Here is a 22,704-nt window from a genome sequence, read left to right as displayed (position 1 = left end):
GGTCAAACGCTGTGAAAACGCACATCTGGATTAATCAATATTTTGCAACGTCATCCATCTGCGCCGAGAACATTACTGATTCACTGTGGCGAACTATTGTATTGACAATTAAAAAAACCTTGCGGTTGTTGGTCAGAAATGTTACTCACAATGGCATGCCTGTGCTGTACCTTACGTAATATACGCACGAATTTAGTTATCTGCAAATAGTTCCATCGCGCCATGCAACAGCCGTAGTATTGTCAACGTATTGAATGAAGGCGCATGCGCTGTAAACTGCATTCGCATGTTGTGGCCACACCACTGTGTAGTTGGAGAGACGCGTTATTTGCGCTTATAAAACGAACGAATTACCGCGAATTTCTTGTCGGAAAACACATCGAAATCGTTCCAGACGGACACAAATGGGTACTAGGACCAACCAGGAAGTGATATTGGAGACAATAGACTCGCTGCGGCGCCGCAAAGCCCGGCCCGATCTCGAGCGAATATGCCACATGGTCGAGCGCAAATATGGCGTGAGTGCAGCCGAAGTTGAATGCGAGTTGGAGCGCTTAGTAGACGACGAAGTCGTGTTCAAAGTGGAGTACAAAGGTAGCACGAGCTATCGCAACGCCAGCAAATGGAAGCAAAGTCACCTCAGTGGTAACAGGCTCAACTCGGCCGATTCCAGTCGCTTACTCTTGGCAGCCGTGGAAGAACTCAGCAGAGTCAGCAAAGATGCAAGATCAACTACTACTGACACAGTCCGTCCACCAGACGGTGGTGGGGGGAGCCGGCGGGGGGAAGCGGTTCAAATCGAAGACATTGAACGCTACTTGATGACCCTTGACCCCGATACCAAACTGACCGCTAAGATGCGACTGCAGATTGCCCTGGACCGGGAGGTGTACAGCGGGCGACTGGCCAAAGTCAGCAAAGGGGTGTACGCGCTTCCCCCGCCCGCGGAGGAACAAGCGAATCCGGCAAGGGCGTTTAAGAAAGTGGATCGCGTCAAGAAACGAAAGGTAATTAATTGTAAAACCAAAGTTTGTATATTTATCATCACAACCCGAAGACAACGCATAAAACTTGCTATGTAATTATGTGATAGAGATTAACATGTATGGGATGAACGCGTGAGCCGTTGAAGAATGTAAAACAAGTACTTTTTTTTTATATTTATAGGCCTGTCATTGAAACGCTTGTCATCTCCTTGAACGCGAAACGATACGTAGTAGGTCTACCATGCATGGTCTATGGAGGAATTCCTCCATGTAATGTAGGGTCTACCATGATTCGATCGGATACCTATTGATATATAATATGCGCGTGCGCGACGTACGCGGCCGGCCTGTCACATCACACAGCTTGTCTACGGAGTACAGTATGCACGGCGAAATTTCGAGTCGGCAGATAAAATCAATACTCAGTGCTGATAATAAGCCGCGAATATCACGGAAGTCTATAAACATGACTTGTGCACAGTGCTACAGTGCTGCAAACAATATTGACCGCAGCAGTCATGCCGCTACGGTTCATTCGGTTCTCAGTCACTTTTGTATGTCACGTGACTTGTTCTGCATTTCAAAGTCTCCCCCATATTGGTGTGTCACGCGCGATATGCTTTGAAACACCTCGGATCCTACACACAAAGATGAACGATTCGGCCCAACTCCTGGTTAGACGCGCCACGGCCTGTACTGGTGGCAAATACCATGAATACTTTTCAACAAAGACCACTGCGCGCGGTGGCTTTCAGATTTGCAAGGCTCTTCCCCGATCTGGCCTCGAAGTCTGTCAAGCCAGCGAATTATATTTTTGAATATTCATGAGTCTACGTTTTTGGTCTTTATTATGGAATTCTGATATAAAGTGATAACTACATAACCATGGTAATGCCCAGCACAATATCTTTAGGTTTAAGATGAACAATGAAATGTCGGTTTTTTTTCATCGGTTCGGCATCCTATCTCTCTAAAACTTTTTAATAAAAGCCTAATTAAAAACGAAATTTGGGCAAACTGTGTTCTCCTCGAAATTTGACGTTCATTTCCCGGGTAACTACTTCACTTATGACGACAAAAACTGCACATCATCTGTTATATCCTGAAGTATTTATTTTTTAAATAATTTGGAACAATTATATCTTAAATGAGAAGTAGTTACAGTTTTATGAATATTTCCGTTTTAGATGTCGTGCAAAAACCCAACACAATGGCACATCTGGAAAATTCGCGATTACGCCGCGCCAACGGGTGTTAATGCCCGTTATCACGCGTCTAACCAATTAAGGCAAGTCCGCTCAGTGCATTTTGTACTAGAGCTCAGAACAGTCGTTTATCCTGGTGTCTAGGATCCGTGGAAACACCAAGCATGGTGCTTTCGTACGCTTTTTGTACGTGCAGGCTATTCGCAACCGCAGCATTAGGCCAAAAAAAGTCTCCGGTTTCTGGTATGCGCGCGCGTCGCCGTACCAATGCGCGTCGGCAAAATGAAAAAGGTTTTTTTTTTCAATGAAAGATGGTGTCTCAAAACCGCCAAACTCACTGGTTTGACTGGAATCCTGCTGCTGCACAATTTTAACGTGTTTTTAGATTGGGTTATGGTCGAGAATAAGCTTTATGTGGCCTCTCTGGACTCCCATATATTTGCACTAAGTTTAGTCGGGCACCATTTGCAGTCATCAGCCGACATATGAAGCAAAAAAAACAGGTAAAAAAAAAAAAGCCGCGTCGCCGCACCACTTTTTGGGCAAGCTCCATAAACAGAAACCGGAGACTTTTTTTTTGGCCTTAGCATTCACATCCACATAGTGCTAAATCCCCATTGTGCACAAGGCACTAGTATTACATGTAGAATGCAGAATGAACCAACTGTAAACGACGTATACATGTACCTCATTCGCCCATTTTTTCTTGAGTAAAACTTTAAGCGAAACGTTTGCTTAAGAAAGCTATGATCACTTTTGCAAACACATTCTGAGTACACGCGCGTTTACATAAAGAAGTGCGCGTGCACGTGCACGTGCGGCCTATGCTGCTGAAAATGAACCATCTTTTTACTCTAATACGAATCAAGCGATAAACAATTATGACCACAAAACATACCTTCTGTTGTTGTTTTTACCATTTTTAAGCTCTGGCAGGAACTTCTACATGTCACTTGGTGGTTGGTCGGTCTGTCCCCGGAAAATTGACCAAAATGAGCCCCCTAAGCAAAGTTTCCTACAAAATATAACCATTAAATATTAATTTTCAAAAAAAACCAAACAGAATAAATTAAATACTTAGAAAAAATAGTTTGTATCATTTCAGAAAGATGTTTATGAAAAGTTTGTAAATGGTGGCAAAATATGTGCAGTGGATGTTATAGTCACGCGGTATTTGTCACAAATCGCTATAAGTATGGTGTTAATGTTTTCATGTGCACTCGCACTTGTCGGAGAGTTAAAAGTCCTATGCGATGTGTTATTTGTCTAATGAAGTCCTTGAAAATGCACCTTTGTGTCCCATTTAGCTTTATTTTCAACTTTTGTTTTGCCATTTTCAAGAGTGTTTTGGTGCTTATGCCTGCTAAGGCCCCCCCAAAATAGTTCTGCTTCCGGTTTCCCTACCTACCCTATTCTGACAGCCCCTATTGTGGAAAAAAAATAAGGGAAAAAACACCAAAAACTATCAATTTCTACCTTTTACCCTTGATTAGACGCAGACGCCTCCACATATGATCGTACACAAAAAATGGCCAAAAAATACTAATCCCTACCTACCTATTTCAAATGTCATGTAATCGGAAGCAAAACTATTAAGTTTTTTTGGCCTAATGCGAATTTCCATATTCATGAGCAAAAAATCCGATGTCATGTCAGGCCGGCAGAAACCTTTGTGTTACAGTTTTTTCAGCACCAAAAGGTTTGCGAGAATTTAGGATATTTTGCTGTCGTAAATTTTCTTTTCGGTGGTGATTCGTCGTGTCAGTACATGGCAGTAAGCCAATGAGCAAACTTTTCTCACAGATGTTTTCAATGAGCAAATTTTTGCGTTCACAATTTTACCCAAAAAAACCCTAAACTGAAGTGTCTTCCGGAAACGACATCACAGCAACAGCGCCCTCAGTTATCTGGAAAAGCATGGAATTTTTTTTATAATGTTTAAAGAATGGCACTGTTCAATAAAAAAAATAAATCAAAAAAGGATGTCCAATAGTTTTTATTTAAGGGAAGCAGAAAATTGTACAGAAAAATGTTCCTAAGAAAAATCCACTTCAGGAACACTTTAAGTGAATAGGCCTATATGACTATACAGGGTGAGTAAAAAAAAAGGAAACCCAAATGTCATCTATTAATCAAGTTCTGCATGTAGCCCTTTTAAAATCTAGGATAGGAAAGCCCAATTCAACAATAATCATTCAAATCACTCATGTACTTTTCAAGTTACGGAATTTTGAACACAAACACCGTTTTAATGTTCTGTCCACGGATCACCAAAAAGGTGAGTGTTCTTTCAGCAAAACAAAAACAATTCACATAGGGATAGGGATTTTTTGAATCACCCTTTTGAGATGTAAATCGTCCTTTGATTTTTGATTCATTTTTCTATAATGAAAAAAAAAGTATTCACCAATACTTTTGTGTGTGACATTTCTTTTGTGATCCGCGTGAGATGAATTCGAAACAAAATAGAAATACCGTTTAGAGTTAAAACGCGCCATTTTGGTAATATCTTCACAATGAAGTGCCGTGTTTGTTTGATATAATTTGTTGATTTGATTAACATGATTTTCGAATGATTAATTTGGAAAACAAAAATCGACGTTTGGTTCTTAAAATGGAACGTCATAAACAAACAATGTGTCGGCATGCACATGATTCTTGCTCATTTTCATTAATCAGCTAAGCAAAAGAAAAATATTTACTTAACTAACTTCAAAACTAGAATAAAAACACTCAGAGAGCGCAAACCTCCGCCAAGGCTAAACAATAATTCCCCGCCATATTGTCAGTACAACCAAAAGAAATACTCGCATGAATGGTGAAGATCATAAAAGAAGCCTGGATCCAGACCCAGATCCGGATCACTTTCAAAATCTAATCGATTTGTACTTGTACCAAGGACCACCCCTAAAAAATTCATGCAAATCCGTCCATAAATTATTGAGTTATCTTGTTAACAGACTAACCGACCAACAAACACACGCCGATGAAAACAGTAATTACAAATAACACGAGCATTAAGCTTATAATCTTTTCTGTCCTCAACAAAAAAGCTTAAGAAGTTTTTATATTCGCACAGGCATGAGTAGTGCATTTTCAAACTCGACATGAAAATGTAATCAGTATGCGATGTTGAAACTAGCAACACGGGACCGGATGGAATTCCTAGAATTTGGGTCAGCAACGAAGGAGAATAATCCACGTGATGAATTCGACGGCCCGGTAAAATAAATTTGAGATCAATTGGTCCAGCAGTTCTATATTTATAAGACTTTTGATGATCATGGTCGATACCGCTTTCGGCTGTAAAATACAGCGCGAGTTGATAATTTTGAGCGCTTGTCGGGATCTAGGCCTTTCAATGTTTTAATTAGTTCGATTGCCATGTGAACAGCGATAAATGGTTAGTCTGAGGATCACACATTCGCGTGTGCAGAGCAACGGTCAAGGGCGGATCCAGGGGGGGCCAAAGGGGGCCATGGCCCCCCCCCCCCAAAAAAAAAACGAGACCAATTTTTTTTTTTTATGTAACATCGCAATAAAGGCAGGCAATGAGTACACCACCATCTTTTCCTCAAAAAAACATTGGTTAAAGTGGTCAGAAATTGCCTCAGATCGCACCACAGAGCATCTAGAATCCAAAAAAAATGTCGGGGCCCTTAAGCGGGCCCCGAACCCTACGCCGTAATTTTTTTGACCCACTTTTGGGGGGTCCAAAAAATTTTTTGGCCCCCCCAAAAAATTGTGTTCTGGATCCGCCCTTGGCAACGGTCGAGCGATTATATCACAACATGCAAATTTTATGCGGTCCCGTGCGCCAGCCAATCGGAATCGACTTTAGAAACTGTGACGTCATTTCGATTAGCAATGCGGACTTAGCTGTTGATTGGTCAATTTGGATTATGAAGTTTTTTAATTCATGTACAACAACGGGTTACCGAAGACCCGATATATAGAAGGCGCCCGCTGAATGGTCAGAATGTCGAGGTCAAGACACAGTTTTGCATAATTAATCGCCGAATCTGCTTGCATATCATAGACCCTTGCTGTGCAAGGGGGGATATTCCATACACTAATTAATGGTAGGCTGCAAGATCGTCACAGCTCATGCATATTCAATTATGATTCTTACTGACTTTGGTATCACTTTTTGAAAACAAGAATTGGAATATTCATGATGCTTGACGATTTCGGGGTGGTATTCTCTAACAGCTTTCGATTGTTATAGGAACACTGGTGTTCAGTGAAAGGTACAAAAAGTAAAATAAAGTTTGAGCATATAAAAGAGACGCATTTGGAATTTGCTTTGAAATACACAAATGTACTATGCAGCTGAAATTCAAAGCGCGCACACGCTTTTGGTGTCGTTTTTGTATAAGTACGCCATAGTGAACACAAAGTGCTAATCGGTAAGCAATATACCATAACAGTGAACCAAGATGTACAGGGTGAGTAAAAAAAAAAAAAGCGGAACCCAAACCGCAAATATTCCATTTCATATTTTTAAAAAATGTGTAGCACCAAAAATAATAATGACTGGAAAGCCAATTTCATAAGGTACTTTTAGATGAAAAAAAACTGAAATTGGTGAATCCGTTCAGAAAATAGCACCATTTCAATACAATGACCCTAAAACCTGTCTCGTCCAAAAAAAGTGCGAATTTAAGATTCGTCGTCGCAATTGTCTTCAAACATCACCTGAGCGATAAAACCTCAGTTTAAACGTTACAAATATTCAACAGAATCCCTTTGAAGGTCCGACCTTTAAAAAAAAAATAGGTTTTATAAATCATGTTGTTTGCCTAACCAGGGTTGTTAATAAAGATATTGTAGTTGGTGGCCGGCAGTTGTTGAAACAAGTATTCAGTGTCATTTCCTTTGTTGTTCCAAACAGTCAAAACCCACAATGAATTGCTTTTCTGGACGAGACAGGTTTTAGAGTCATTGTGTTTAAATGGTGATATTCTTTGAACGGATTGAGCAATTTCAGTATTTCTTTCATCTAAAAGTAGCTTACGAAATTGGCTTTCTAGTCATTATTATTTTTGGTGGTACATATTTTTAAAATATGAAATATATGTTATGGGGTTTGGGTTCCGCTTTTTTGGCTCACCCTGTATATGGGGACTTGATCGACAATTCACGACTGTATGTTCTTTCGAGGCCACCATAGACAGATTACGGATGTTCAGTGATCAAAATTCAGAAAATGTTTACCCTTGTCAACGGTAATAGTTTGTTGAAAAAGTAATAAGTATAGGGTTTTTTGTACGTGGTTCAACAAAGCCGACGTGTGTTTGACATTATTAATTTGTGGTCATTGTTTAGTGTTTGACAGCAACATGATTGTCAACTAGATTGCGATTTCGAGACGTGAGATTTTTTAGAATTTTTGAAAAGAGAAACTCAACAGTGACCTAATAACCGAACAGGATGTCAGTACGATGACTGTTTCCTGATTATTTCCAACTGCTTGCTGATTTGCCGAAATGTTGAAGTGTCAATTGTTTCTTCCACCGCAGGTTTTTGTTATGTGAAAACCAACACAATGACGATTTACAGATATTTATTTCCAGGAATACCAAAGTTATTAATAAATTATTCAACAATTTGTTTGTAGCTGTGATACTCAGATATTTTGAAATCGACACTGCTGTCGTGATAATGATGAACATTTTAACTCTGAATGTGATTTCTTTTGTCAAAAGTAGATTTATAAACTTGTGATTTATTTTATGATTAATTCAATTCATAAATGTTTTATTTATAGTTCTACTGCCGGGCATTGTTATTAATTCAAAATGTAGGCCTGGGCTTTATGTACATGCATCAACCCTTCTGCACAATATACTACATACAACAGCCGTAGGTACTTGAGCTCACGGAGTGCGCATGCGCATCATCTAGATTCGCGGGCTGCCGTTTCAACACAACGGCACAATAATTTTGCGCGTCCAAACCGGCGAACATTTTCGAGAATTTCTCGGTAGAAAACCCGCCGAAGTCCCTCCGCACACACGCAAATGGGTACCAGGACCAACCAGGAAGTGATATTGGAGACAATAGACTCGCTGCGGCGCCGCAAAGCCCGGCCCGATCTCGAGCGAATATGCCACATGGTCGAGCGCAAATATGGCGTGAGTGCAGCCGAAGTTGAATGCGAGTTGGAGCGCTTAGTAGACGACGAAGTCGTGTTCAAAGTGGAGTACAAAGGTAGCACGAGCTATCGCAACGCCAGCAAATGGAAGCAAAGTCACCTCAGTGGTAACAGGCTCAACTCGGCCGATTCCAGTCGCTTACTCTTGGCAGCCGTGGAAGAACTCAGCAGAGTCAGCAAAGATGCAAGATCGACTACTACTGACACAGTCCGTCCACCAGACGGTGGTGGGGGGAGCCGGCGGGGGGAAGCGGTTCAAATCGAAGACATTGAACGCTACTTGATGACCCTTGACCCCGATACCAAACTGACCGCTAAGATGCGACTGCAGATTGCCCTAGACCGGGAGGTGTACAGCGGGCGACTGGCCAAAGTCAGCAAAGGGGTGTACGCGCTTCCCCCGTCCGCGGAGGAACAAGCGAATCCGGCAAGGGCGTTTAAGAAAGTGGATCGCGTCAAGAAACGAAAGGTAAAAAACGATGCCTTCCAATGATTTAATAAAAAAAAAACACCCACAAAAACCGCTTTTCGTCTCGAAGTTTCACATTTATTTCTCCTAATAGTGGTGTTTGCAGTGCTTTCCTTGTTTTTCCTTAAGTTGTTCATGGTATTTTAGGCCCACGCATTATGCTTTAGCCCGCTTTGGGATTTTGTGATGGGATGTTTTTGAAGTTAATGGATGCGGCTCACAGCACCACAAACGTTATTGGCAGTGTGCCTGTTGCAGCAACAAAGCGCTACGTGTCGTTTGTATACACAATTCCGATGCCCGCCTCGTGTATTGTTTGCCACACCTGGTGTCACAGCGTACCTCTTGAATATTCATAGGGGTCATTTCCTCAATCCGGCCAGCCAGCTTCATGTACGCAACCGTTTGTGTATGTACATGTACGTCGCGTACTTTTATCAGCGTGCAGTGGACCATGGAAAAGCCAAAATAACGAATTAGACTTTGATCGCATGGATACTGTGATGTAGGCCTACGTGCGCAAATTGTTCGACACAACATTGCTGATAAATAAAAGTGGTCATCCTTATTATTTAACCCTCTGTATACGTTTTCTTTTTTGATTAGGTTTTTCTTTCGGACACAGGACGGACTAAAAGGCGCAAATGTTACTATTTGGAATTACCTCATTCAACATTCAACATTCAACATTTAGTCTGCAAAAAGATTGAAAAGTTTGAAATTGTGCCTATTGCAAAAAGGTTCAAAGAGTAACCGTTAACAAAAGCTTTTGCTTGGAGAAATATGTCATTGTACTCTTTATAAAAATGGTCGTCGAGTTCACTGAATCAGAAAAATAGAGACAAAAATATGAATTCTAGAATAAAATTGATATAATGACTTTTTTTATTTTCGCGCCGAAAATTGCGCTTGAACGCGTGACTGAAAACACGCAGGTGGAAATAAGTTATAATATTAATTGCTGAGTTAATTGACTTTAATCAACCCATTCCTTATGCCATTCCTATCTTATCAATGTCACTGATCCCATTTGCACTAAGGCTTACACCCCGACCAAAATCCCCACTTCACCTCTTTAATATATGACCTCAGGTGCATATGCGCTTGCGCATTCTCAATGAGTCGGAGTTTCACCATGGCTTCGGTGTTTCCGCAACACCGATATGCCCTATTATTGTGGCCATACCTTTCGTGAAAATCCCAGCGTATAAGACCTTGACCCCGCGCCCTCGCACGCGCATTTCGGGTGAGCAGTATAACATTGTCCACATCCAAACGAATTCCCGTCACATTTTTAATCAGAAAGAACTTATTTCCAATGGTTCCAAAATAATATTGGTTCAAGAGGGACTCAAACCTTCAAGAATTACTCAAACAACAGAAGAGTCACGTTTTTCGAAGATATTTTATGTCTGCCCACACAATAATGCCATACTTTTCTGAAACAAAACCCTTTGAATTTGGCGTACATACGAATGTCCCATGCTTGCAAGGAGCATTTTGTTATTCGAACCACACTTTTTATGAAGAAGAATTATTCGTGTTTTTATTCCTTGCATTTTCTGACAAAGAAGAACGTGTTTAGTCGTGCGGCAATGCCTGCACACATCAGCTCGAGAAAAAAAAATGATGGGTCACTGCGCGCAGATTAAGTGAAAGAAAGGGCAAAAGCTATTATATACCGACGCCATTTTTAATGATCGCAGAGATCTGTCGCACCGGGCCGCGCCTGCATGCGAATGACACGCGGTTAAAATCTAGTACAGGATACCCGATCTATCGGGTCCGCGCTCAGTCTATGTATACGTGGGTGTATTAACGATGATTGTTATTAGGTATCCCTCCGCACTTATGGCCAAACTCTTAATAAAACGGAGGATGGTAATAGTGCGCGTGAAATATGCCGCGTGGTTGCGCGACTTGAAAGTGCCAGTCGTTTTCCATAAAGTAGTTCCACATCATGACGCTCTATCGTGAATAATTTTGCTTGACGTGTCACACACGAACAGTACGTGCGTGAGTGCGATTTCAAAGCTGTTTTAAAGAGTAGTCGGTTCATTTCCCCCTGTTTTTCTGCCTGGGCGCTACGGAGAACAGTGTTTAACCATTCAACGCACACTTAAACGCCAGTACATGCAATGTAGAAACACGCGATTTCTTCGTGTGTGTTTTTTTTTCACGCGGTCAGCCATACTTTCTGTATTTACAAAGATCAGTCAAGTCTTTGCAGTTTATCAGCGCACAGCGTCACTGCATGTTTTCAATTCAGTTTTCACTTTGTCGCTAGTGTTGCGATGCGCTTTACCCCATCGATGCAGTTTTACCCTTTGTAAGTCCCAAAAAGTATCGCCCGTAGAAATAGAATGTTGCTATCGTCCACAATAAATTGTTGACGGCAGCCTTTTTTCTATCAACACATAAAACGAAACCCACACAACTTTGTGTTGCGTTGTTTCGCACGTCACGAGGTAGAAAAAAAAAACCTTACGACCTCCGCACACACACACATCACCCGCGCCGTTGGTTGCAAGCGGCTGGTTGGCCTTCGGCGCACACGGTGCATGCAGCGGCCCACAGACGTGACAGAGCGCAATATGCTAATGAGTAGTTCTCTGCTTGGATATGACACAGATTATAGGCGCGTTTATATTATACGGGCAATCACAAGAAGAATACGTGCACAGTGCTTATGGACTGCACCTATACTGTCGCGAAACTCTTTTCTGTCAATCGCTGAAGGATATCCAAAGTGCATGTGTGTAATGCGTGGTTTACTAAACACATGTAACTCTTCCAACATTAACAACAAATAGAGGTTTTCCAAGTGTTTCTTTTTACAGTAATATACGCGCGCAATTTCTGCGTACAAACTGTCCACAGTTTTTCAAAGAGATCGGGCCCCATTGCACTCGATATATTACACACTGAATTTCATACGAATGAATTATGCAACATTTCAAGGCCTTCCGCATTGAACTGAAAATGATTCAAAAACAACGGACATGATAGTTTGTGTATATATTATACGATTGATAGTACTGCGCCTTTCGTTGTGGCCGTTTGCAGTTGAGTGATACATGACTTGTAGTATATTTTGATGCATACGCTTGCCTGGTTGATCCCTTTACATGTTCTGCATACTGAATGTTTGTGGGGAAAGAAGAGAAATATTCAATTAATTGTGTTTATCGGCAAATTTTGCACCGTTTTCATTGACTTTTATCCCCATTCAAGTTAGCGTATATACCGCCGCAAAACAAAACCATCAGACGAGATATTCATTTTTATTTTGTGAAAAATCACAGGGAAACTGATATTCTATGTAATAGAATACATGTATGATATGGCAGCAGATTCGGCGATTAATTAATAATTATGCAAAAACAAGACTGCGGCTTGACCTCGAGATCCGTACCGTTCAGTGGGCCCCTTCTATCGGGTCTTCGGTAACGTATAACCCGGTGTTATTTTACAAAAACATGGAGCCAACCTGACCAATCAACAGCTTAGTCCCATGTCTGATCGAAATGACGTCATAATTTTTAAAGTCGACTCCGATTGGCTGGCGTGTCCGAGTCGCATTATTTTGCTTGCTCACATAATGTATCAGAAGTTATAGTTATGGAGAAGGCTCCGTTAAATTTCCTTGCTGAGCGCACATCACATGTGAACCAGTTATCATGTGAAGTGCGTTACATTTTGAATGGTAACCTGTTTTCGCTTAGCAAATATTTACAGTTTACCAAATTTCTTTACTCAAAACAAATTCAGTGTTCGTCCATCACTAAAATTTCATAGCATTTGGTATAGATCATGGATATTGATCGCGCGCCACACACACGCGCGCGGTTTCGCCCAAGCCGCTCACACGGACTCACTAGAGAGATTTTTTTCTGCACACGACTGCTGTGACTGTACTGAAACATAATTATACGAACCTGGCATAATTATATAAGAACTTGGCCAAGAAAAGGTTTCTTGGCAACAAAATGATCGAAAAATGATGACACTCGACAAAATTAATAGCCTGCTTGGTATAATTACGCCAGCCCCGGCGTTCTTTCTCGTCTCCTGCGTGTACTAATCGTTGTTACGTATTAGAAGGAGTGTATGGGCTATAGGTAATTGCATGAAATTAAAATCAAGGAATACGTAAAACGTATCAATTTATTAAAACGGAAGCTGTAAGGAATGGGAGCAGTAATCAGAAGCAAATTAATGAACAACAGAATGTATTACAAGGCATAAATTGGGCGCTGGATTTTAAAAAAAAAAATGTGTACCTCAAGGCGAGTTTTTCTATACATTTCGTTGGCCATTGTTATTTCTCATTATAATAACAACATGGCGTTGTTGGCCTATCTGAGTTAGGATGCCATAGAAATCGCGTTTTTGTTTGAAAATCGAAGGGGAAAATTGAATCTTAGAAAGGCGCCTATAAGCGCGTGTGTTTCATTATCTCCGCCAAGTAGGCTATGTTGTCATCGGTGTTAGTTTGTTTGTTGGTTTGTTGGTTGGTTGGTTGGTTGGTTGGTTGGTTGGTTGGTTTGTCTGTGGACAGGATAACTCAAAAAGTTATGAACGGATTTTCATTAAACACATTTTAGGGGTGGTCCTTGGTACCAGTACAAATCGATTAGATGTTGGAAGTGATCCGGATCTGGGTCTGGATCCAGGATTTTTTTTAAAGGATTCTTCACCATTTATGCGAGTATTTCTTATTGATGTATACTGACACTATGCGTGGGGTTGTTTAGCCTTGGCGGAGGTTTGCGCTCACTGAGTGCGTTCAAGTTAAGTTTGTCTTCAAAGCATGAACTAAATCTGTAAATCATTATGTAGATGCAGATGAGGATTTTTAAATTATGGGCTCGGGTATAAACGACAACTGATGGCACATCTCATGTTTTTTTTTAAATATAGCTTACAGTCGACAAGTTTTGCATAGGGCCTACATTGCTCTGACGTATGGTTAAGTCGCCTGGATAATCATTCTGCAATGTACGAGCATTCTACCTCCATGGTACGAGGAAGCTTGCAGAGCGTTACACGCTCAGGTAACGGCAAGTCGACATGACGCGTCAACGTCCGATAGTGACAAAGCTATCGTATAGTCTGTCATTGCACTTCGATATCCGCGCCGTGGGACTGCCGATCAGTTCATATCAACCTGTGGTCTTGTAATTTATTAACTGGCTGCAATCGTTATTAGCACGATGTCCATATTATACGATTATAATGATGTACGTGCACGGAGTAGCCTTCATAATGCACCGATTTTCATACCAAACGCAACTCGATGTGAATGCGAAACGAGTATAATGACGTCTGATGATAATGGCTCAAGTTATTCCTTTGTACGATTAAGTTGAAAGAAGGTCGTATTGGTAAGTTTCGGCCAATTGATTACACCGTAGTTTATACCCAGAAACGCGGAAATCTTTGTATTGATTTTGTTTTGCAACATTGTGTGCAAATCGAATTCATTAATTTCGCCAAAATTTAAATGCAAGGCGAAAAGTTCTGCAACTTCAGTGCACTTCAGTGCCATTGCTGTGGGAGACCTGCTTGATTTATAATACAGGATTTCTCTGAGTTGGGATCGAGGCTGTCATCAAGTTTCAGACGCATGCGCACATGTCCATCAGATTTCTATATATTAACCTGGAACCACTCTATTTTCCATTGTTGGATGTTTCCTTTTAATATAGGTTTTCCCGACTATTTTAAAACGTTTACCATTCGAATTCACCGTTTCTAATATTCAAATTCGTCCATCAACTTCGATTTAGCGCACTGCTAATTTCGTCTTCTGTCAGACAATTTAATTTTAAATTCATTTCAAGCAAATTCAAACAATGAGCACACGTTTCGTCCCGGGGTATTCAATTTCGTCTCGTCTACCCAAACCTTGTTATTCAGAAATTCGTCTAATTGATTTATATATGACGAATTTGGCAACAGCTTAGACGAATTTGATCTACAATGACGAATATTCTAGACCCGGTGACTAAAGAGGGCGACCAAACTTTAAAATTGAATGGGAAATGACTAAATTGGTTTAGGTTAAAAAAAAAGGTAAAGGTAAAGGGGACGAACCTGTGTTCACAGGAACGGAGTGCCCATCTCTCTTTCATTAGCGATTGGGCCAAACTCATATGCTGCTGTGGGGGGGGGGGGGATCGCCACACCTCCTCCACGGCGAGTTGTTACCTTCCGAGCATTGAATAATGCCGGTACCCATTTAACACCTGGGTTGAGAGGGGTAATTGAGGCAAAGCGCCTTACTCAAGGGCACAACACGCATGGCCACGGCGGGGCTCGAACCCACAATCTCACGATTACGAATCCTGTGCTCTACCGTTAGACCGCACGTGCCCTTGAACCTGGTAAAAGCCTGTGAATTTTTTTCTCGGGCGAAATTGAATGTTTAAGTTGGTGAACTTGAATGAAAAATCTTTTAAAATAGCCGGGAAAAGCTATACCAGAAATTCAACGGACTCGGGCTTGCGCAGTGGTTCTTTCTGAATCCCTCGCCTTCCGCCTCTATATATGGCCCGGGTTCGATTCCTGCCCTGGTCCACATGATTGGGTTTTTAGTCCCTACCTGATTCGGTGGGGTTTTGCTCCTTTATCATCTTATTTTTCTTCTTCTCAAGTTTCTTCAGCCTTGCAAGCTCAGTACAGTACCTAGAGGAATCATTGGTGTCATTACCAGAAAAAATAAAATAATCATACCATTTTGAATACCTTTTGTTCCTCGCAGCGCATCCGCAAGACACACGGCCCCGATTTCGAGCATGAGCCGCTCTGCAAACAGCCCTCTTACGACCAGCGGTGCGACTACTGCTCCTACAGCGCCAACTGCAACAAATTCGGGGATGCTGAGGAGTTACTCGTCTGCAAAGATTGCAGTTTGAAAGGTAAAAATCCCAATATTTGCAGAAGTAACGATTCATTATACGTAATAGTTGGAAAGATCTCCCTCAAAACATTGAAGACACAAGATATATTCCTATTGCATCATTGAAAGGATTTCAACCGTTTACTAATTTTATGATAAATAATTGTGTCAGTAAAGGGTCCGTGCGATGAATTTTTTTTTTATTGGAAACATAATTTATGCAACTTTCTTCTCCTCTTAAGAGTATGAAAACTATTTGACATCCCTTTTTGGTTAATCTCATTGAACAGTGCACTTCTTTAAACAATTAAAAATGATCCATGCGTATCGGGACAACTAAGGGCGCTGTTGCTATGATGTCATTTCAGGAAGACACTGTTCCGTTCAGAGGTTTTCTGTTCAAAGAGTGAACCCAAAATTTGCTCATTAAAGACATTAAAAAAATGTGAGAAAGGGTTCCTCATTGGCCTACCGCCATGTACATACACAACAACGAATCGGCAAAAAGAAAAATTACGACAGGAAAATATCCAAAATTCTAGCAACTTTTTGTGCTGAAATAGTTGTAACATTGAGGTTTATGCCTGGAATTTTTGGTCATCAATATGGGAATATTCATTAGCATAAAAACACAAAAGATACCAAAAAACCCTTAAAAATGGCAAAACGAAAATTGATAATAAGGCTAAATGGGATACAAAGGGGCATTTTCAAGAATTTCATTACATGTGCCCTGTAATAATTTCAGCAAAGTTTGAAGCAAACTGTCAATGAACAAGGTTGATATGCAGATAACTTTGCTCAACCTTATTTCAAGTCGTCAATTTTGAGCGGCACGCACGCAAGCACAAGTTGTGAAGTGATGGGCGGAACGCAGTGCATATTCCGTGCGGGTGTGTTATTTAAAATTAAGTGACCCAATGTCAGAATTCAAAAGGGCAAAAGGGTGTCTTGACAGTATATGGTCCTCATCTGACCCTGCATCGAAGAGCTTGAGGCACTTAAGCAGGCCTATGTGATACTCTGTATACGCAGACCTTAACTCAGTTTTGCTTTCTGGTTTTCTTTTTTCAACGTGTAGTTCACCCATCATGCATGCGGTACTCGGCCGAATTGGCGGAGCGATCTCGTCTGTCCCCCTGGCAGTGCATGGACTGCAAGACGTGTTTGGTGTGCAACGAGTCCGGAGACGCTGTAAGTACAGTGTACCCCTCCGCGTCCAAGGTATGATGGGTAAAAATGGTTGACCACAAAATGTAACAAAAGGAACCCGGAGTGTTCAGTCTGACCCGAGCGGTAAATTTGCCTCTTTTGTCCTTCTTTTTTTTTGAAATACCGAATATAACAAAGCTTTACATTTTTATGACATTAAGGTTTTTAAACTGCGAAAAATGCTCCATTTGAACCCAAATTTGAATCACATGCCAACTCTAAATAAATTCAAAAGGAGTGATTTATACAACAGGGCGCCACCAAGCGTTAGCCTCGAAACAGTCACTTGTTCCCCCGTAAAACATTAACAAAATGCCTGATGACAGAAAATCAGTTAATTGTTGACAACATGCAACAGCAGTTGGGATGAAGTGTAAACATTTCGTGATTTTGTTATTTCGATTACACAGGACAAACTGCTGTTTTGTGACTCGTGCGACAAGGGGTATCACATGGCCTGCCACCTCCCTCCGGTATTTAAAAAGCCAGAAGGTGAGTTTACCATTCACAAGAGTGCCTATACATCCACTCAGTACCCTGAGACTCAAACCACGTGACATACATGAATACCAATGCATGGAGATTTTTTTAGAGGAAAAATGAAACCAAGATCGATTCGGTCCAGTTGTTTTTGTTCTAGAGCCTATTTCTTGAAGCAAGGTGGGGGTCATTTTTGTCCCGATAAATTACTAAACCGCGCCTGGGAATTTGAATCACATTGTAATTGATCGAGGGATTGTTATGTAATAATACCCACATGCAAGAAGTGTGCTTCACAAAATAGGCTCTGCAGCAAAAACTACTAGTCGAATCGGGATATTTTGGTATCATAAAATGATTCTTCTAAAGCGATCCTCCATCAATTGGTATATTTTTGTGGTTTGAGTCTCAAGGTAGTGGAAGTATGCCGTTCCGGTTTTTTTGGACAACCCTGTAAAAGTTATGCTCCTGGTCGAAAACAAATCAGCCAAGAAGACTGACGGATGTTTCAATTTATTATCAGTTATCCTCACAACCCAAAAAGCTACCCTTTGCCAAATTAATTCCAGAGAAAGTGACACAAAAGGAGTTTGATACATGAACAAAGGTATTACACCAGTTTTGATAGATTCAGCTGTTAAGAAGTGCAGAGTTTTACCAATTAGCCTGCTATAGACTATTATCATGTTGCAGCCATTTGATTTTTTTTCCCATTCAAATCAGTGTAACCAAAGCGAGGCTGGAAGGAAAAATAGTCTGGTTCCTTTTTGCACAAAAAACCATTAGCATTCAGTACTGTTATTGGATACAGGGAATATGACTGAAATGGTGGCAGCATGATAAAGGTCTATTACCAACCACGTGGTCATGGTTTTGGCGAGAGAAACTGGAGAAAACGAGGGAAGAGAAGGGGTTTGACTGTTCACAGAAAAAGTAATCGACAAAGTCTTGCCATTCATTTTCTTTCCATTTGTCTTACAATGACGGTACAACCGGGCACCATTCTTCGTCTTAATAGAAAAATCAGGATCTGTGATTAAACACGAACGTTTCATTCACCACAAGGCCATGTCGGCAACGAAACGAACGATTAAACTCTGATAGACATAATATTTCATTCAGTTAATTTGCGTTTTCAAATTCGGATTTGGTTTTTTTTATCGGTATTGTCACGTGGCAGGGAAGTGGGTATGTTTCACTTGCGAGAGGGACGAAGAAATGGAGTATTATTCCAGCGATGGCAGCGCCGTACTCTCCAGCAACGAAGGTAGGTTTTCGACATAAGCACAGCTCCAATTATTTTTCAAAGTCGTGTTTGTATTCAAGTTACACAATATTATGAGGGGTAAAACTTCCATTTTTACGTGAAGTGTCCTCTGAACAACGCATGTCATTGTTCTGTTAGTCCCTGCACCACCCCAAAAATACCCGAACGCTCTTGTTTGGTGGATTAATCAGGTAATAAATACAGTGTAATACAGGGGCTAATGATAAAAAGAGACTGTTCCGAGGATCCGTAATAGGCCACGCCCACTGTGCACGCGGGCAACAACGCGTGCGCCTGTCCAATCCAATGCCACACTGCATGTTCCATACGCGCGCTTCATATGATTGGTTAAAACGTCGAGGGGGGAGTCCATTAGTCGTACATGTATTTCGTACCATTCACAAAATGTTTTTTTTCCAATTGGTATAGATTTCTACAGTATGCAGTCTTCACCTTCCGAAACGGGCACAGCACTTCCACTGAATGATGCTTCGAGAGAAATGAGGTAAAATTATCCAAGATAAGTTTTAAAATCAGCTTAAGTTGATAAAAAATTACTGAGAAACTAACATCTACATGTTTTTGGTATAATGGTAAATAGCCCTCTTTTTCTCAGTGCCCAAGGCAAAAAGTAAACATACCTGCGAATCATCAGCAAACTTTTCCTCCGAATTCGGCATTGCTTCTTGGAATCTGGATTTTATAATTATTTTCCATCAAAATGTCAAATTTTAGGAAAACAAGTAAGGAGGCATACAGACATGGACAATTTCAAAAGGTTCAGCGATTGATTAAAGTTCACTATCTTCACCTGTATTGTTGTGATACATCATTCTTTCCTTGTATCTGGTCTCACTCGAGTAATTTGTTTTGTGGAAGGTATCCTTTTTGTCGATCTAGATATTAAAAGTATCTTCAGTTTTATTCTTCACATTCAAAGCTTGAAACGTATCGCTGTATCTCATGTAACTCATAATTGTCTCCTGCTGTTTAAACAGTCACAGACAGTCAAAATTCACTTCCACTTCCCCTGCTAGACTTTTAACAAAGGCTAGTCACCAGCAGTCAGATCATATGTCAAGCAAGCTTCACTGTGACTAGTCAAACTGGGTCAACAGACAAAGCAGGCAAGTTGTGGTCACAGCTGTTTTATCACTCACCCGGAGTCAAAGCATAGCTGTATCAAGTTACTCAAACAGTCCTAGCCAGTCAATCCTGCTTTATGTAGGCTGGGAATTCTTAACTGTTGGAAACAGTCACTTGTTTGATTTTGACTGAAAGGACTACTTGGCACAGAATGTGTGTTTGCATAGGAGGGTTTTAATCCTGCCGTGAAATCTTAAACAGCTCTACTCCGGGTAAGATCAGCCCGGATGTTGCCACGCCCAGCCTGTCCAACGCCGCCCGTCTTCCGGAGCAGTCAGCCTCGGCTGGCAGCCACCTAGATTTCCCGCTGACCGACCCCGCCGAGTGGTCCATCGAGGAAGTGGTGCGGTACTTCGCGGTCCACGGATTCCCGGAGCAGAGTGCCGCCTTCCAAGAACAGGTATGGTTTGGACAAGTTTTGAAAATACTTTTTAAGACGATCAGATGCAAAATTATGAGCCCAATGAGTGTGGTGTTTATATCAACTTGATAGTTTCAGTCATCCAGTGACTGCCATTCACTAATTTATATAATTCAATTTAGCCGTCGGGACTCATTCGATTTGAAAAGAAGATACAACTAGACACGCCCCTTATAAATTATCTGTCAATTCTCTCAGGAGATTGACGGCAAGTCCCTCCTCCTCATGAAGCGCCTCGACGTGCTGACGGGCCTGTCACTCAAGCTAGGCCCCGCCCTCAAGATCTACAACCACGTGATGAGGCTCCAGCTCTTCTGCAAGCACGGATGCAAGCCGAACGGCGCGGCGGCCAGCAAGGCCGGCAAGAGCGCAAAGAGCGCCGCCAGCGGTAGCTCGAGCACGAGCGCCAACAAGACGGCTGCGAAGACGTCTAGCTCTGGTACCTCACAGACGAAATGAGACTACGTAACTGTTTATGCTTCGATTTCACTTATCAATAGGCATGCTGCAGATGAGCCGTAACAATGCAAGTAAAAACCTTTAGGTTCGAATTCACTACATTCACGAGAAAGAAAAATGTTCTTTTTGGAACCTATTTCTATTGTAAGTTTATTTGTTTTCAAATGGTATCAATATGCCAAAATGGAAGAATGTATTGAAAGACAAAAGAGCTACCAATTATAATTTTTGACGAAATTCTCAGCGAAGTTCTGAAATTTCTTTTTGTGCTTTATATCACTTGCATCGCATACCTAACGGGGACCAAAAAACATGACTTGAATATGGTGGCGTTTAATTTGCATATGTGCAAATTAATTGTTCAATTGATGCAAAGAAAAGTCTCCTGAAAAGCCTCATTATTTAAGTTTTATTTTTCTTCTGTTTTCGTTAGCTGGCTGATTGTGACGGTATTAAATTTTTGAGAATATTTTGAGGAATGTTGTTTCCACAGCTTGCGAGGTACTTTTTTTGTACATAATTATTAAGCCATGACAAGGTTGGGCATGGTAAGGCAAATTAGGCTTACGTGTAAGATAATTGACAACGTACTTCCATTCTGTAATCAGATTTATTTTATTGGATACGAAAAAAATGCTGCAAAATTAACCGTGTGTTGCACACAGCCACTGTACTTGTAGTTCTGATTTGGTGTTTATGACAGCAGCGCCCGAAACCGCCCTGCCTGTTACTGTAGCGCCCCCAACCGCCCGAGCACTGCACTCTATGGTTTTATTAACCCTAACCTTCCCAACTCCATCAAAATCCATCCCTCCATTTTTCGGGGGATTTTGGCAGGCTAGCCATGAGTACAAAGTCCATTGGGGAGTCAGGTTGGTGTAGCGGTACTTTCCTCGCCTTCCACCGCTGTGACCCGGGTTCAAATCCCGCCTGGGCCAATATGTGGATTAGGTTTTCAGTCCCTACCTGATTCCGTGGGTTTTCCCCAGAATACTCTTCTGGGCTTTTCCTCCCGTTATCTCTAAAACTGTCATTTCTTCACATTGTCTGCTCTTTACTGGGCCCCATGGGAGATCAGTGGAGTCCACTGAATGGGCTACCCAATCAAAATAAGAAATACATCAAAATCCACCCATAGCAGTGGTGGATTTGTGGTGGATTTCGGCGGATTTAGTCCTGAAGCAGTATGTGAAGCAGAGTCAGTGGTGGATTTTGGCGGACTTGGTACAGTGTTCTTAGTCAAAACTCAATAGGGAGTTAGGGTTAATTATTCAGTGAATAAACACAATGTAATACAATGTAGTACAAGTGGCAGTGGGTTAAACCCCCTAAGATCATGAAAGTTTGGCATTTCAATACTCTGGAGATGTTGTCGATTGCATCTGTGTCCACTCATTTTAGTTTTCCAAAAGTAACGGTCAAACAAAAAAACGAAAACAGTCGCGCCATTCTTTAATCGACGCCATTCTTTAAAAAAAGGGGATTTGTTCTTTAAACAGTATTGATGATTTCGTCCTAGAGTTTAGTGATATAGTTTAACAAGTCCATAGGGGAGTTCAATCAAAGGTAAGTTGAAAACATGTTTTGTTAACGCGAATATCAGAGTGTATATTCAATCATTTGTACAAAAACCTATAAAAAGTTTACGTTTTTTTCTTGTATTGACCAGTAGTTGTTTAGTAATTTTGTAGTCTTTTTCCTTTCACAGTGTCAAAGGGCACGAGTTTTGTTCTAAAGTGGCATGGATTCTGGAGAGAAGTTTTGTATTTCACAATCTATGCAAAAACTCATTGCGCTTCACTGTATAGCCGTTTTCTTTTGTAATATGAATGTAATTAAACAGAGTAACTTGAAAGTATTATTTCAGTTTTGTTGAATTTCACGACAGAGATTTAGGGCCGGGATGCATTGGTTTCGTATCAAAATGCGGTTGTCATAGTTTCGTGTGTAAAAGTGTCGCGAATACACCGTGTCCGTGTTTGGTTCATAAATCATGCT

At 41.1% G+C, this 22,704-nt stretch overlaps 1 protein-coding gene across 2 annotated transcripts; it reads left to right on the top strand.

The window, feature by feature from the left end:
* Window positions 1-265: 265 nt before the first annotated feature.
* LOC119722420 (histone acetyltransferase KAT6B-like) lies at window positions 266-21,379 on the top strand. 2 transcript variants are annotated; one of them, XM_038192528.1, is made up of 9 exons: window positions 266-408; window positions 8,219-8,817; window positions 15,584-15,740; window positions 16,803-16,945; window positions 17,344-17,425; window positions 18,594-18,680; window positions 19,110-19,185; window positions 20,028-20,226; window positions 20,446-21,379. In XM_038192528.1, exons 1-9 carry the CDS (start codon window positions 405-407, stop codon window positions 20,704-20,706), a joined length of 1,608 nt encoding a protein of 535 aa, XP_038048456.1. In that variant the 5' UTR covers window positions 266-404; the 3' UTR covers window positions 20,707-21,379. The 2 variants fall into 2 exon arrangements, with proteins under 2 accessions (XP_038048456.1, XP_038048457.1); XM_038192529.1 differs by lacking the exon at window positions 266-408 and having other exon boundaries at window positions 8,079-8,817; window positions 16,803-16,915.
* The last annotated feature ends 1,325 nt before the right edge of the window (window positions 21,380-22,704 follow it).

This window comes from Patiria miniata, unplaced genomic scaffold (genome assembly GCF_015706575.1).
Source record: "Patiria miniata isolate m_02_andy unplaced genomic scaffold, ASM1570657v1 HiC_scaffold_15, whole genome shotgun sequence".
Lineage (NCBI taxonomy): Eukaryota > Metazoa > Echinodermata > Asteroidea > Valvatida > Asterinidae > Patiria > Patiria miniata.
Note: the sequence above shows the minus strand (reverse complement) of the source record. Positions and strands in the feature narration are given on the sequence as shown.